Raw genomic sequence first — 17,252 nt, forward strand, 5'->3', positions numbered from 1 at the left:
TAGGTCATATCGCTTGGTTGTTTATTGTGCTGTTTATACAATTTGTTTAATTTGAGTTTTATGAGAGCTAGTACTAGTTCATGATCAGAGTCTATGCCTGCGCTGCGTTTAGTGCGCACATCAATTAATGATGATTTCCAACGGTGGCGTATGCAAATGTGATCTATTTGGTTTTTGGTGTAGCCATTTGGCTATGTCCACGTATATTTGTATATATCTTTGTGGGGAAATAGTGAGCCTCCGATAACTAGGTTAAATTCCTGACAGAATCCAACACAACGCTCATCGTTGCTCATCGTTGTCGTTTCTACTTCCCATGCCATGTTTGCCCATTATATTTTTTGCGTCATCATTATATGCACCAATTTTTGCATTAAAATCACCTGACAGGATCAGGACGTCACTTTGTGGTACTTTATTCATTACCGCTGTTAGTTCATTATAAAAAGTGTCTTTCGTGGTATCATCCGCATCTTCAGTAGGCGCATAACATTGAACGATCGTTATGGATTTCTTTATAGAACTGTAGAATCGTGCGGTTATGAGCCGTTCATTAATGGGTTACCAGTTGCTTAACGCCTTTTTATTTTTTTTTTTAAACATGATTCCTACACCCCACTCACATCGGCCTTTATTTCCGCTGAACAATATTATGTTGCCATTTGATGATAAGTGTTCGCCCTTATCGCACCATCTCATTCCACTTATTCCTAATATATCCAACTTGTATATTGCAAACTGTGCCTCTAGTTGCGCAACTCTTGTTGTTTCTCTTAGCGTCCTTACATTCCATTGAGCTAATCTTATCCGTTTTCGTGAGCCAAGGGTCGTCATCGTTGTTTGGGGTGGATTTGTATTTTCTCTTGTTGAAGTTTCATAAATCGCTTTGGGTTCGGATAGGCGGATGATTGGTCCACCGTATCCTAGGATGGTAGTGGGACTGCCACTTTAGGGGCGCCATCCCGCCCGCGGTTGTAACAGTATTTTCGCTGTGCTGATGGGTAGGTTATACCGCCTTTTCTCGGTCGACAGAGCCTCGTTGGCGAAAACAGGGAGCACCAAGTCACGGGGGACAGTGGTTGAGGTTGCCATTTGAAGAGGCTATACTGTATATTCGCTGCACTCTTCCCTTATCTCATCTTAGGTGATTTTAAAGACTTTCAAAAATCCACGTTTTGTGGCCTTTTAAAGACCACTTAGCGCCGAGAATTTTTTGCGTGAAAACTTTAAATTTTATACAAAAATGATATTTTTGTGGCTTTTTAAGAATTTTTAAAGTAATATTTTTTTTTTTCTCTAAACCTTAAGTTTTCCTGTAATCGGGTCTTCTTTTAAAAATACGGAAAACTTGTAAGGGTAATATCTGCGTATTCTTAAATGACAAACCTTCGGTTTTTGATGAAGAAAATACTCTTACTACCTATATTCCTAACAAATCCCCGACTTTATGTGAATGTAACATTTATGATTAAATTTCTAACGCATATTTAAATTTTTCATCAAAAACCGAATAAAGCATTATAACCCAGCAAAATTTGAAGGAAGGGGTTCTATGCGATGACGTGATTTCATGACATCTTTTGTATTGGTTCAAACGAAGTCGTCAAAGATCCGATCTTTCATTAGCATTTGAACCAATGGAAAGGAAGTCGTGAAAGATCCCATCTTTTCATCAGCATTTGAACCCATTCCATCGATCCAATAGAGATGAATTTTGTGTTTTTATTTATACACATTTTTCTAAATATATAAGATTAATTAGTTACAATAGGCTTGATGTTGTCGGAGACTCGAAATCACAACCAACGTTGTTAAAACTCTCGTGGTAATGACGAAAATGACATGCCAAAACATTGATGGAAATGACACACCAAAGCATTGGTGAAAATGGCGTGTCAAAGCATTGGTGTAAATGACATGATTTGGATCCAAAACTGAATAGCATCTTTTGGGGCCCACGCTCATATAAAATTCATCGATGAAGACGCTAAAAAGATGACATGCCAGATCACTTGCACCCATTATTGAATGGCATCTAACATTTTGCTGGGAAGCGTGAAGTGACAGGTAACAGACAATACTATAACAAAAAGCTAAAAACCCCACAAATATGCTCAAAAATATCCCAGTTTTACGTCAATTTTTGCAATCATTGTTGTGGCGTTTAAACGACCTGTGGCTCTAGGTGGGTTAAAAAATCAACGTTTTGTGGCCTCTTTGGGACGATTTAGGTTATCGGGGAAGGGAAAAACTCAGATACAGCAAAACATGGTACTGAAAGCGGGAAAAATATAAAATAATCGGTATGCAGTGACTAAAGGTAAGGTCACATTACGCAAATATTTGCTCCAGCGACCGACAGTGTGCGCTTACTGAGAGCAAGTGAGTGTAAATAATGTATTGAAATGTACGCTCTCAGTAAGCGCATACTGCCGGTCACCGAAGCACATATGTATGTATGTATTTTCCTAATGTAACATTAGCTTAAGGTAAGTGATATTCCTAAACAAAAAAGAAAATTGCCGTTTATGTTTTCTTCTTGTCTTCTAATGCAGACTTTGTATATTTTTAGAATATTGATTCTAATGCACACACGCCTCAAATATTAAAAGAAAAATATTCGGCATCAAAGTTCAAAGTGAGAAAACATTTGAATGCAACTATTTACTGCGATATGCAAATGAAAATTTTTCAAAAATAATTTCTGGTCTTCTTTTATTGAAATGGACATTCGTTATTTGACACTGAAACTGTAAAGTAACTTAAAAAATAAATATTAATTCTAACATGTCTATTGTAAATTTCTATAAAGATAAGGAAATTTTTGTCACCGGCGGAACAGGTAAGTCAATTCTACAAACATAGCACAATGTTGTTAACTAACCGCAATAATGTCTTCTTTCTTGTCCCAGGTTTCATTGGCAAAGTATTGATTGAGAAAATTCTACGCTCTCTACCAAACGTTTCTAAAATTTACATTTTAATGCGTACCAAAAAGAATAAAACTCCTGAAGAACGTTTAAAACAGTTACTGGAGATACCAGTATTTCGTAGGGTCCGCAATGAACAACCTGAGTCATTTAAAAAACTCATAGCCATATCGGGTGATTGTTATGAAAAGGGTTTGGGTATTTCGGCACAGGATAAGGAGAGATTAAGCAATGTTTCAATAATATTTCATGTTGCGGCCACAATACGTTTCGATGAAAACTTAAAGACATCGATATTACTCAATACACGTGGCGCTTACGAAATGATTAAATTGGCCCAAGAATTGCCCAAATTGGAAGCTTTTGTTCACGTTTCAACGGCATACTCTCATCCGGATCTTCAGGAGGTGGATGAAAAGGTAGGTGTAGTTTTAATGATAGTAATATGAACAATGTTCAGACTATTCCATTCAAATTTAGTTGGTTGTCATTGGTTGTTTTAAGTGCAAAATCATTGTATTATCCTTTCTTTAAAGTTTATTGTTGTCCTTGCTGCATTCATAGGGTTTCTGTTCTTTAATTTCGATATTTGATGTTTTTCGATTTCTTTCCAGATATATCCACCATATGCAGACTGGCGAAGCATAATTAAATTGGCCGAAACTTATGATGTGGATACACTGAATATTTTGTTTCCCAAGATTTCACCCAAACATCCCAATACTTATACATTTACCAAAAGTTTAGCTGAACATGTTATTGATGACCATCGTCACACATTGCCGCTAGGAATTGTAAGACCATCTATAGGTAAGTCATGAGTTTTAGGTGAACTCAAACAATCAATTTCTGTTTTAGAAAAAGTATTAAAGATTTTTAGAGGCCACCAAACGGTCACAAAACGTGGAATTCTTAAAGATTTTAGAGAATATCCAAAGAGGCCACTAAAAGTGGATTTCTTAATGATTTTTAGAGGATATCCAAAGACGCCACAAAATTTCGATTTCTTAAACTTCTAATCTAAATCATATGCTCTGTTCCAGGACCTGCAAGAAGCTACTACCTTTTACTACGATAACATTTTGTCCTTTATGTTATCAGAAAAAATAGTAAAAATTAGTAGATTCTCGCAGTACTGGAACAGACCAATAGTAAGTGCATATAATACTCTAGATAGACGGCAGCGTTAATTTGCATTAACTGCCTTAATTCAAATTAATTCGTGCATTATCCACTGGTGATTTTTGTAGAAGACTCTTTTCTGTGTAAATAGAGTCAGGTAGATTTCTTTTTAATGCATGTGTTCGAAGAATCTATGTTTAAAAATAACCGATTGCCTGTCATAAATAATGGAACAAATGTCGTGCCCAAAATAGTAAAGATAAGAAAGGGTCTATAATAAATGTATGTATTTTCCATTACCAACGCAACGTGTGGGTGCAGGATGTATTTATAGACACAGCGTGCATTTCTGCGTGTAAACAAAATGTATGTGTATGTGTGTTATTGTTAGATTATAAGATTTAGGTTTAAATATTGTGTAGGAAATAAAGAGTCTCTCTAAAGCAACGAAGCGAACAACATCGCTCGCGCGCGTTTTCCTTTCTTCGGTTTCCTTAGGTTAAATTTAGTGATGAGATTAGGAGTCTGTCTCATCATTTGGTGACCCCACAGTGATTGTTTCGTGTTTAAAAAAAGACACGTAATAGTTCGCGTAGATAGATAATAGCGGGATAAGCGCGTAGAAAAAAAGTTACTGCGTTGTATTTATCCGCTAGGATAGGCTAGGATCATAGTGAAATCTGATAGTGTATCCGTCTATTTAGTATAGTGTTAGTGACACGTAGTGAAACTTAAAAAAAAGTGACTACGTTAGGTTGGTAACATGTTTATTTAAAGAAACAAAAAAAAAATTGAATTTGTTTTCTTAAAGGCGCACAATATTTTTTCGTCAAAATGAATTTTGGAGAATTCATTCAGCATCAAAAGATGTTGGGCGAATATATTGTGTCGCTATACTTAAAAATGAGCAAAATTGCTCAAACAAGTGTAGCAAGAGAAACTAGGGAAAAGTGTGAAGTCATTGTTAGTTCTTTCACGGAAGCCAGAAAGGATTTTTTAGACAATGATAGGGAGCTCCGGCATATGGGAAAATTTCCATATGAAATGCATAGCATATTCGCCTCAGGTGTGCGATATGCAATAAAAAAGTTCGACTATTTAGATCGTCAGATTAGAATAGATTTGGGCTTAGAATCAAATAGGGATTCGTCGGAGTTGCGAATTCTTTCTAGATATAAATATATAGCTGAGATGGACAGCTTAAGTCCATTGGAACAGTATGAAAAAAGAAACATACTGCGCCATTCAAAAACATTAAAAGGAGGTTTAATTAGAGAGTTTGAATATTCATTAAATGCGCTGGAGACTGAGATAAGGAATGAGTTTCTAAGTGTAGAAGATGTCAAAGACAGATATGATATTGCGTCATTAGTACTGATGCAATATTTGAATGAGTTTCCTAAAGAGGATAATCTCGTAGAGAATTTCAATTTTTTACAAATTTGTTACCGCATGGTGAGATTTGGGAAATTTTCTAGAGTAGCACCTAAAGAGGTGAAGGTAAAAGATTATGAAGAGATCAATGGGAAATGGGTTCCCAAGATAAATACTAGACAGGTAGACAGTAATTCAATTAGGAAAGTTGAAAATGTGACTATTCCTGAAATTAAGAAAATAGTAAAGTTTACAGGTAGTGTAGGGGAAACTTCGGAAAGGAAAAACGAAAACGTTCGCGCTGATGTTTCGCTAAAGTTCGAAAGTGAAGTCAACCAACTGCGTGAGAAAAATGAGCAGTTGAAGGCCAGATTGGAGCAAACAACCAAGGACCGGCAAATTGCTGAGAAGAAGGCTCGTATGTACGAGTCACGAGCTGCTGATCTTAACGCCAAATACGATGCTGCGACTGCTTATACGAAGGAAGCCGGTGTTGAACTCTGTGAGGTGCATGCAGAATTGGAGCTTCTACGCAAACAAATTAAAGAGGATGCACAGGCACGTATTGAGTTGGAAGGCAACATACAACATCTGCGTAACGAACTGACCTTCAAGGAAAAATTTCACTCAGAAGAAATTAATGAATTACGCACTGGTCTCTCTAAACAATATGAGACCATATTACAACAGTCGTTGCAAGAGTTGCGCGAACAACACGAAGGAAACATGCGTAAAATGAAAATGCTGTACGAGCAAAAGATTCAGGATCTCCAAGCAGAAGCCAATCGTGAGTCCGTTGCAGCTTCACGTGCTATCGAAGAATTAGATGTCTCTCATCAAAATATTGAAAGCCTGTATATTCGCATTAGTAAGTTGGAATCTACAAATGCTGCATTGAATGGCCGAAATTGTGATTTGGAAAAATTGCTCGCCAATGAAAGAAGACGCCACCCTTCTGAGATTGCCAAAGTGGACGCTGAATTACAACAGCTACAATAAAGTGTTGTCTACGAAAAACTATTGTATGACGAAGAAGTTAGTAGCCAAACGGAATGGGCTGTAACTAGCAGAGAATATGACATCGAAATTTCCAAAGGTGATCCTAAAGCAAGGGTACAAAACAAAGGTACAAATGAAGTGCAAGTCGACGGCAGTTGCTCCCGTGTCTCAATGGAATGTAACGAGTGCAGCGGATGAACCATCAACCACTATTGTTATGAAGTCACTAAAATGGCAGATTGGCAAAAGCATAAAGACGTCGCCGTGTAATGCCGATGAGGAGGAAGTTGCCGGTGCCGACGGTAACAAGCATACAATTATACGTCATGTGTCAAATCATCGTATAATTAATGAAGAAAGTTCTAGTGGCGAGAAGAATCCTCTAAGAAGAAAATGGATTTACCACGTCTTTCATCGAGGGAAAAGAAGTCCTCATCCTAGCTGGTTGCTGAAGGTGTTGGGTGCCATCACCTAGAATTAAGTCATGATAATTCTCTATATTTTTTATTATTAATTTAGAATTTAAAGAAGGCCTTCAGCAGAAAATGAAAAGTATTACATTATGATCATGTTTAAGATAATATTCCTATTTTGTAGAAAATAACATTCATACATTATTGTTAAAAGATTAGAATACTCTAAGAGCAGAAGAGTGCTAGTTTTGTATCTAAACTATTTAATGTAAATTGAGTGAGATAAATAGCAAGCAAGAAAATGTTCAATGTTCCGTAATAACTGTTAAAAGATTAGAATGTTTTAAGGCGGGGAGAATGGTGAATTTTGTAGAAGACTCTTTTCTGTGTAAATAGAGTCAGGTAGATTTCTTTTTAATGCATGTGTTCGAAGAATCTATGTTTAAAAATAACCGATTGCCTGTCATAAATAATGGAACAAATGTCGTGCCCAAAATAGTAAAGATAAGAAAGGGTCTATAATAAATGTATGTATTTTCCATTACCAACGCAACGTGTGGGTGCAGGATGTATTTATAGACACAGCGTGCATTTCTGCGTGTAAACAAAATGTATGTGTATGTGTGTTATTGTTAGATTATAAGATTTAGGTTTAAATATTGTGTAGGAAATAAAGAGTCTCTCTAAAGCATAGCCGACCAAGAAGAGCGAGCGCTTCAATTGTTTATGTGTGGGTAAAATTACACTGACAGAACAGGGTGATGATTTTCATATTGAGTGTGAAATGAAAAATATATTGTTGGCGCGTTCGCTTTGTATGACTTTAATTAAAAATAATATAAATAACTTCATAATTTGAAAAGTATTTTTCTTCATATGTTAATTTTTTTGAGAGAAAAAACAAATTGTATATAATAATGATTTTTTAAGACTTTCTAAGCATACATACATTTTTTATTGTTGCATTGCAGACGAGGCATTCTGCGTCATTAAAAATATTAATACAAAACAAAAATCATTTTCAACCTGCTTGCATGAAATTCAGTACAAGACTGAAGTAAAAAAATCAAAACATTTGCTCTCTTACTTTGCGTTCGGGTCGCGTGTGTGTGATTTGCCGAAAAACTTCGTAACCAAATCAATACCCACGAACGGGTTTGCTCTAAAGCAACGAAGCGAACAACATCGCTCGCGCGCGTTTTCCTTTCTTCGGTTTCCTTAGGTTAAATTTAGTGATGAGATTAGGAGTCGGTCTCATCATCCACATTCTTAATGCACAAAATCAAAAGGGAATTTAAACTGAATTTAGGTATTTCAATATGGCAATGCTGTAAAAGAGAGCCTATATTCATGTAAGAGAGCATATTCATGCTCTGAGAGACAATTTGCATTGCAAACAACAACAAAACAGTTGTTTACCAGCAAACAGCAGTTTCGTAAATGCAGAAACTGTCGTCTGTCAGGTTAAAATTAAATGCACATGTTAATGCAAATTAACGTGTCCGTTTGTCTAGGGCACACAGACAGTATTGGCAACACAATAACAAAGGTACAAACCATTTTCACCAATACAGTCATATTTCTCCCTACATATTAATAAATTTACAAATGGTGAAAATGGTTTGTAAATTTGCTACTGTCTGTGTGTAAACGCCTAGTAAAGCCCTGAGTACTTCTGATAAAAGAATAAAACTGAAAAGGGGTGTCGAAATTTGCTCGGCCTCCTTTATTCTTTTATTTTTCTTATGTCAGAAATGAAGCAGGAAATCAAGGCAAGCAGGCGAGGCAGCTTATGTACCCAGGCCTTAATAGTGAGTAGAGAACATTGCTAGGCTGCAATGTCTATAAATGAAGACTGATAAATAGATGACATATTATCTACCAAGATGTTTTACAGTACCGATTATTGGCGGAATAACCATAACATCTGTTTCTAAGAGGAAATGTTTAGAAATCGCTTCATAATTATGGCAGGTTCGGAGGCCTGAAATTATAAACCGAACTAGGTATCGTTGGTCTAATCTACCATCGACTGCCGAATAAATCTGGATTCGAGTATTTACAAAGAAGAAAAAAAACGAACGGAACTATTTGATGACGAACAAAGGCTATGTTAAAAGGATAAGATTTGCACAATGGAATGTCAGAACGCTCTATCAATCTGGGAAATTTGCTGAACTGTCAAAAGAATGTGATCGATTGATTATCAGTGTATGTGGTCTCAGCGAAGTCAGATGGAAAGGATGTGGCGAGATACGCAATAGAAAAGGTGATATACTACTGTACTCCGGAATGCCGAACCAAGATGATAACCACATAAGAGGCGTAGGGATATTTTTGACAAGGTCATCTCAAAAAGCTCTCGTAGACTGGAAGGGAATATCGGAAAGGATTATTACTGCCAACTTAAGAACTAAACGTAATATAATTACTGTAATACAGTGCTACGGTCCCACAGAAGAAAGCGATCTAACAGAAAAAGAGTCATTTTACAGTCAGTTGAGCATCATACTTTCCCATATACCAACGAAAAATGTTGTACTACTGCTCGGAGATTTTAATGGGATGTGACAATGATGGGTACGAGAGTGTCTTAGGAACCCACGCACTTGGAAATCGCAACACTAATGGCGAACTACTAATAGAACTGTGCTGTAACTTTGATCTCAAGATAGGTGGTTCGCTTTTCCCTCACAACCGAAACCATAAAACTACGTGGAGAGCTCCCTCTGGCAATTATGAGAACCAAATTGACCATATTTGTATATAAAAAAAGTGGAGCAGTATGCTATGTGATGTACGCAACAAAACAAGTGCAGAAATCGGAAGTGACCATTATCTCGTTTTAGCAGAGGTAAAACTAAAACTATCCCATCAGAAAAAGAAGAATGTCGACACACAAAGAAAAACCTTTGATATCGAGAAACTAAAAAACAGCACAACCAAAAAATATGTTCATAGACAAAGTATGTAATATCAACATAAACTCCCTTGATACACTAGAAGATAAATGGAAACGATTTAAGGACAACGTAACGGAAATATGCTCGACAGTTTTAGGATTGAAGCGAAAACAACAAGATGCCGATTGGATAACGAGTGAAACATGGGAACTAATTGAAGAAAGGAAAATCGTCAAGGGCGAAATGCTTTCTGAAAATGCTGAAGACAAGTTGGAACTATTTAGAGAGAAGCTCAAACAGTTATCCAAAGATATTAAAAAGCATGTAAAAAAGGACAAAAAGTCTTACTATGGTAAAATGGGGAATGAGGCTCAGACAGCTGCTAACAAGGGGAACTCAAAAGAACTCTATAAAATTATAAGGAAATTGAGTGGCAAGGATACACTCATAAGTAACACGCCTGTAGAAGATGAAAAAGGGTCTCTCGTGACATCAAAAGACGAACAAAAAAAGGTTTGGAAAAGACATTTTGAAAAAACGCTGAACATCAGCCAAAACCACCAAGCACAATTCCTCATCTCAAAAATACATCCCACAAATGCAGACGTAAAAACAGAAAATCCTTCAATTGCTGAAATAGAAGAAGCGATTAATACCCTACAACCCGGTAAAGCCCCAGGCAACGACGGTATTGCAGCAGAATGCTTTAAAGATTGTAGCAATATAATGGCTGAAAAACTACACCCGTTATTCAAACAGATATGGGAGGAGGAAACTATCCCACAAGACTGGAAAGAATCAATTATAGTGAAACTTCCGAAAAAGGGTAACAAAACAAAATGTGGCAACTGGAGAGGCATATCCTTACTGCCATCAACACTACAAATTTTCAACAAAATAATTTTAAATAGAATAGCCGAACCATTAGAAAAATTGTTGCGAAAAAACCAAGCTGGTTTCCGAGCAAGGAGTTCATGCATCGACCACATATGCACAACAAGAATCATCATTGAACAATCCGTAGAGTATAACGCAAGTTTATATCTAGCATTTGTGGACTATGAAAAAGCTCTCGATGCCCTAAACAGAAAATACATATGGAGCTGACTTCTATCAAAAGGAATACCCAAGAAACTAGTGACACTTATAGAAAATAGCTATAATGGTACGACTTCCAGAGTGTTGCACGAAGGAGTCCTCAGCGAAGCGTTTTTTACAACCAGCGGAGTGCGACAAGGCTGCACATTATCACCGCTATTATTCGTCACAGTTCTTGACGCAGTGTTTGAAAATCTAGACTCAACACCATCTGGTCTAAATTGGAATTTGTTCGACAAACTTGGTGATCTGAAGTATGCAGACGATGCCGTTCTACTTACAACAACATACTCAGATATGCAAAACAAATTACTCAACCTGTCAGAAGAATCATTAAAAGATGGTCTGAAAATAAACTGCGGCAAAACAAAAACTATGAGGATAAATGCCAATAATAACAACCCGTTTATGATATATGGAGAAGCAATACAGAATGTGGACGTTTATAATATCTTGGTAGCATTTAATCAACAAAAGGAGGTACCACGGAGGACGTTGATAACCGTATTAGAAAAGCCCAAGGAACGTTTGCGTCGCTAAAAAACATTTGGTCATCTGAGACATTAAATATAAAAACAATAATTAATATCTTCAATTCTTGCGTGAAATCTACGCTACTTTATGGATCCGAGACACTGCTTACCAATACCACAATAACCAATAAACTTCAAGTATTTATAAACAGATGTCTTCGCAGCATATTAAAAATATGGTGGCCACAAACTATATCTAAAGAACGTCTCAGGAATATAACAAATCAACAGGAAATAAAGTCTGCAATCACTCAAAGGAAATATGGCTGGCTCGGCCACACTCTTAGAAAAAGCGAAACTGATATTTCCCACTCAGCTCTCCATTGGAATGGAATCCCCAAGGACGACGCAATAGAGGCAGGCCGAAAACAACATGGAGAAGAACACTAACAACAGAAACCAAGTTATCAATCGATCAATTAAAATATATAGCAAATGATAGAAATGAATGGAGAATCTTTGTAAATAGACTTATAGTACGTTTATATATGACCGGATTTAACAAACCCACTGGGTTTCAAATGCCATTTCCATTGCCTATACGTCAAATAAATCCTTATAAAGAAGGTTAACCCTGCAAAAACCTATAATATAAACAGCATATAAGTTTATAATATGTTACACGTTTATAAACATGTCATAATAAATAAATAAGAGGGATTTTAATTCAGTGGTTTCCCATTGCCTCCTGTAGAATGTATAGTTTTCAATTTGTATATTCAGCCGCTGTGTGCAAAAAGAGCTCTCAAAAGGATTTGTTACATTTATCAACCGTAAATTTAAACCCTCTAAATACACCTCTAATAACTTTAATATTAATTTCCTTTTCACCATTCCTAGTCATCAGCAGCTATGAAGAACCTATACCTGGCTGGGTGGATAACTTCAATGGTCCTATAGGTATGCTAGTAGGCGGTGGTATTGGCATAATGCGTACCTTTTGTGGTGATCCCAATGTTATTACGGATATTGTTGCTGTCGACATGTGCGCTAAATCTCTTATTGTTGCTGCATTTAAATTGGGCACATATTCGCCGTCATTACCACCCAGATCCGAAGTGGAGATATTTAATTGTTGTAATTCTTCAAACCGTAATTTGAGCAATGCTGATATAGCTGCCATTGGACCGAAGACTCTATTAAAAGTACCATATGACAAATGTTTTTGGTTGCCCAAAGCTTCTTTTACCCTATGTCGCACGTGGCATTATATTAAGGTAAGTAAATCTAATTTTCGGCGATGATCATGTGAGCTGAGATCAAAATTGATTTTAATTTCTTTTTATTATATTTTGTTTTTAAGTTATTTGCTCAGCAAATAATACCGGCTGTGATTGTCGATTTCTTGTTGATTGTTGCTGGAAAAAAACCAATGTAAGTATTTTTGTGCTTGTTGTTTTATCCTATTGTCTTTGTTAATGTCCTCATACCGACTATGAATGTTTATTTATGGTCCGTTCCAGTACTGCAAGAATCTACTAATTTTTAATATTTTTTCGATAACATAAAGGAAAAATTGTTATCGTAGTAAAAGTAGTAGCCTCTTGCAGGTTCTGGAACAGGCCTTTAATTTTTTTTTATCAAACTTATTTTTTGTCAAATTTAAAAACCATATATTTTTCATATTAACTTACAGGTTACTCCGATTAAATCGTCGCATGGCGTCAACACTCGAGGCACTGCGATTCTTTTTAAGTAATGAATTTAACTTTCTAAATGATAATTTCCAAGCTCTAGAGAAGATTATTACAAAGCAAGAATGGTTTGTTTGTTTCCCATTACTTAGAATAATTTTCAGCCCAATTAGGAATAACAAATCACTGCGGAATTCATCGCAAGACAAAAAGGTATTGTACTGAAAGAACAATTTTTCATTGATTTTGAACCAACGTAGAGTTTCATTGAATAAATGAAAAGTTTAATTAAATAACAATAATGATTGTCTTCACTATTCCAATGAAATTTCCTCAATTATGCAATGATACTTCTATATTAATACAATAATGTAGTTAGTCCCGGTCCACACTAGCGTGAATTTCATTAAAAAAATTCATGAAATTAGGCGTTCTTAAATCGAATTCCTCACTGCAGCAATTTTAAGATTTTACTCTACTATGGAAATCGATCTAGAGACGAATAATTTCATGAATTTTTTTCAATGAAATCACTCTAGTGTGGACCGGGACTTAGCAGTTACAATTCTACTATTGCTATGAAACTTTCACATCAGCTTCGTTCCAGAACTAAAAAGTCTTTAGACATTTAACACATTTTTCCCCAAAATGCGTTGCAGTACACCAACAAAGTGACTCTAAATCTACACACTGAAACTTTCTTACGAAACTTTCCCATTATTTTGGCGTTTATAGATCGAGTTGCATACTAAAGTGATTTTATGTAATTACTGTATTGGGGAACTCGACCTAAGAACGCCAAAATAATGGGAAAGTTTCGTATGAAAGTTTCATCGCGTGGCTTTAGAGTTGCAAAAGTTGCACTTCTCTTTGAACGAAAATGGCGCTGAATAGCTTTCTCTTTAGAAACTTTTTGCACGACAAATTTGGGCGAGCAAAAATTTGCAACATGTTTGCCGGCTTCTGATTGGTTGATTCTCCGACTTTGACATTTGTTCCAGTTTTTTTTTACGTTTCTGCAATTTTTCCGTTCCCGCACATTTTGGAAAAATGTGTATGAGGAACTCATTTTCGACAGTTTGCACTTTTGACACTTTTATCATTAAAAAAAGTACTGGAACGAAGCTATTAATACTATGAAACAATAAGTCCCAATTTACATTAGGCGAGTTTACTTGCGGCAATTGTCAGTTTGTAGGTGAGAGAGGGTGCTGAGAGGCAAAGGGTTACCATATGCTTCACCTCTCTCTCCTACAAAATGACAATTGCCGCAAGTAAACTCGCCCAATGTAAATTGGGACTAATGAAAGTTATTTAATGAAACTCAATTAAACTTCTTTATTAATAAATGAAGTCTTACGTTGGTTCAAAATCAATGCTAAATTTCATTGATACAACGTAATTTTCTTTCAGTGTACTTACGCTTGTATTTTCCTCCAAAAAAGTCCCGGTCCACACTAGCGTGAATTTCATTAAAAAATTTCATGAAATTAGGCGTTCTTAAATCGAATTCCCCACTACAGCAATTTTATGATTTTACTCTACTATGAAAGTCGATCTAGAGACGCATAATTTCATGCAATTTTTTCAATGAAATCACTCTAGTGTGGACCGGGACAAAGGTTCCTACTCAAGTAATCTAAATATTTTTCCAAACATTGTACAAATATTGCCTGTAAAAGTTTTCATCTTCACACCATTATGTCATGTTCACACGAGCGTTTCAATTACGTTGTTCGCCTGTCGAACGACGTACACGAATTAACCCGTTTCCACGACACCATTCGTAATTAACAGAAACATAAACAAAAGTGCCTTCATTTTTGTTCCCTTGTTTTCACGAAAATTTGAACCGAAAACACATAAAATATACATTAAATGAATAAGAAAAGCAATAGACTTTCCTTCAAATGTATCTTCTATATTAAACTACACACATTTCATTCATTTTTTCATAAATTCTGAATAATTTTGTATTTTCAATATATTTTTATAGGTTTCTATTTTCAAAATTAAAGAGAGAGAGACATGTCAAAACAATATTTGTGTATACACACTTTCAGTTATTTCTTTCCTTTTTGTTTCTGATTTTTTACGCGATTTTGAACTAATGGACAAGAAATGTGTGTGGAATTAAGAAGGAAACACAACCATCTTCCTTCTGCATCTATATAAAATGTTTAGTACATTAATTTTCATTCATCTTTTTCCTTTTTCTAAAAATTTTTGTGTTTTCAACAATTTTTTCAATTTTGAATTTAGACATGTCATAATTAATTTTTTCGATAAATTCTCTCAATTGTTAGGGATGGGACATACTTATTCGTCGTTCAGAGAGTATTTCTAATCGAACAACGTAGAAAAATCGTCGTTCGTTCATAGAATTTTGTGTGGGGAAATAAGTAATTTATTCGTAGTTATGGGTCGAACAACGAATAGAGAACGAACGACGTACCGTGGAAACGGGCTATTAAATAAAAGAACACAAAATGGGAAAAAGACCACACCAGTGATGATAAATTCACTTCTATATTATTCTCAAAAATTACTTTTGATCGAGAAAAATTGAGTTCCTCACGAATATTCCTGATTTGGCTGTTGATAAATATGTATGTAGTATGAAACACTTAACTTATCTTCTTTCTTTGCTCATAGGTCCACTTTTAATTTCCTTGAGTATTGTAACTGTGACCAGGATGAATATTATTGCAATATGGTCAGGGGTATAAGAGAATTTTTACTAAATGAACAACGAGAGCCATCCTCTGGAGCATTTCTTCGTATGCGCATTTTACAGATATTACATTATTCGATTCAATTAGTTTTCGGTTATTTTATAGTTAGATATATTATAGGTCTGATCATGGAATATTGTAAATCTTATTCTATTGTAAATTGAATTAATGACTATAAATAAAGGTAAAGGCAAAACAGAATCAAGATTTTTTTTATTTGGGTCTATGACCCCTATGAAATGATAAAGTGGTACTCTATATCACACACTTGATAAAACACTAGAGTTCAAAAGCAGTAAAACTTCTTTGACAAGAACATCCAAAGTTTCAGTAATATTGAGTGTAATTTCTGATAAAGGAATAGTAAATAATTCGATCTATGTTGCCCTTGCTCTTTTATCAAAAATGACGCCCAAGTTTACTGAAACGTTGGATGTGTTTTAGGCTTTATTATGAACAATTTTTGATGTTTGATATGGTTAATGACACAATAGATGTGTCTTATTACGTGATAATTATTAATAACAGCATTGTTCCAGACGTGTTGCTTTACAACAACCACATGAAAACTTCAAGAACAAACCTGGCATCACTTCCCAGCAAAAAAGTTTGGAAGTAGTGCAATGCAGAGTTATGATTTTAATACATCTTTCGATGCAGTCCACACGGATTTATGAAAATGCACTGCGCTCGATACATTTTGGAAGCACTCGCTTAAAGATCCCTAGCCAAGCAAGCCAATTTTTTGATCCCTACAGTCGCAGTCCTTTTTTTCTGAACACAAGAAAGAGTGTTAAAATTCCAAGAATTTGTTTTATAAAAAATAAAGAAATACAAACAAAGGATACGAACATTGCTGTAATTCACGAGACGCAAATTATTTTTGAAGTGGAGTTGGAGTTTTTTGGAAATCTGAACTGAAGTAGGAGGAAAAATGAAAACCCATTTGGATGTGTTTTTTATTTATTTTGGGATATTTGCAATGGCTTGCATATTACAACATCTTTAGACCGCATTTAAATTCAATCCAAAACACTACATCAAAGGCTGTGATTTGGATCGAAAATGGAGTACATCCTAGCTATGTGCCGTGGAAGCAAAATGGAGTGCATCCTAGCTGCGCGCTCTCTTGTAAAATTCATAGGTGAATTTATAGGAAAAGATGTACTCCAGCGGCAATTGTTCTAGTGATTTAACTGCATGCGCGGATGCAAACTTTTTGCTGGGTTGTATTGTAGAGTAAACGAACAACATCCAGTAACAATTGGTATGTTCCAGTACTGCAAGAATCTACTAATTTTTACTATTTTTTTTTTCGATAACATAAAGGAAAAATTGTTATCGTAGTAGAAAGTAGTAGCTTCTTGCAGGTTCTGGAACAGAGCAAATTTGTATAAATTTTGAGTAAACGAACACACATATAATTAGTTTTATAATACTGCTTTTCCCGCTGCAATACATTTATTGTCACCTAAAAGTAGTAGGTAATTCTTATTTTTTTATATTGTTCT

General features: G+C 35.5%; 1 protein-coding gene across 2 annotated transcripts; it reads left to right on the plus strand.

The window, feature by feature from the left end:
* The first annotated feature begins 2,712 nt into the window (after positions 1-2,712).
* LOC141397224 (fatty acyl-CoA reductase wat-like) lies at positions 2,713-15,936 on the plus strand. Of its 2 annotated transcripts, none has more exons than XM_073973319.1 (7): positions 2,713-2,842; positions 2,913-3,349; positions 3,545-3,740; positions 12,213-12,589; positions 12,676-12,746; positions 13,009-13,134; positions 15,662-15,936. In XM_073973319.1, exons 1-7 carry the CDS (start codon positions 2,788-2,790, stop codon positions 15,903-15,905), a joined length of 1,506 nt encoding a protein of 501 aa, XP_073829420.1. In that variant the 5' UTR covers positions 2,713-2,787; the 3' UTR covers positions 15,906-15,936. The 2 variants fall into 2 exon arrangements, with proteins under 2 accessions (XP_073829420.1, XP_073829421.1); XM_073973320.1 differs by having other exon boundaries at positions 13,009-13,219; positions 15,662-15,816.
* Positions 15,937-17,252: the final 1,316 nt, after the last annotated feature.

The sequence above is a fragment of the Musca autumnalis genome, unplaced genomic scaffold (assembly GCF_047663935.1).
Source record: "Musca autumnalis isolate F117 unplaced genomic scaffold, ASM4766393v1 scaffold_3, whole genome shotgun sequence".
NCBI lineage: Eukaryota > Metazoa > Arthropoda > Insecta > Diptera > Muscidae > Musca > Musca autumnalis.

Bases quoted from the DNA above. Each gene is read 5' to 3' on its own strand.
- LOC141397224 (XM_073973319.1), top strand. From the start codon at position 2,788: ATGTCTATTGTAAATTTCTATAAAGATAAGGAAATTTTTGTCACCGGC. The intron at 12,590-12,675 runs GTAAGTAAATCT...TTTGTTTTTAAG, and splicing joins GCACGTGGCATTATATTAAG to TTATTTGCTCAGCAAATAAT. The intron at 12,747-13,008 runs GTAAGTATTTTT...ATTAACTTACAG, and splicing joins GTTGCTGGAAAAAAACCAAT to GTTACTCCGATTAAATCGTC.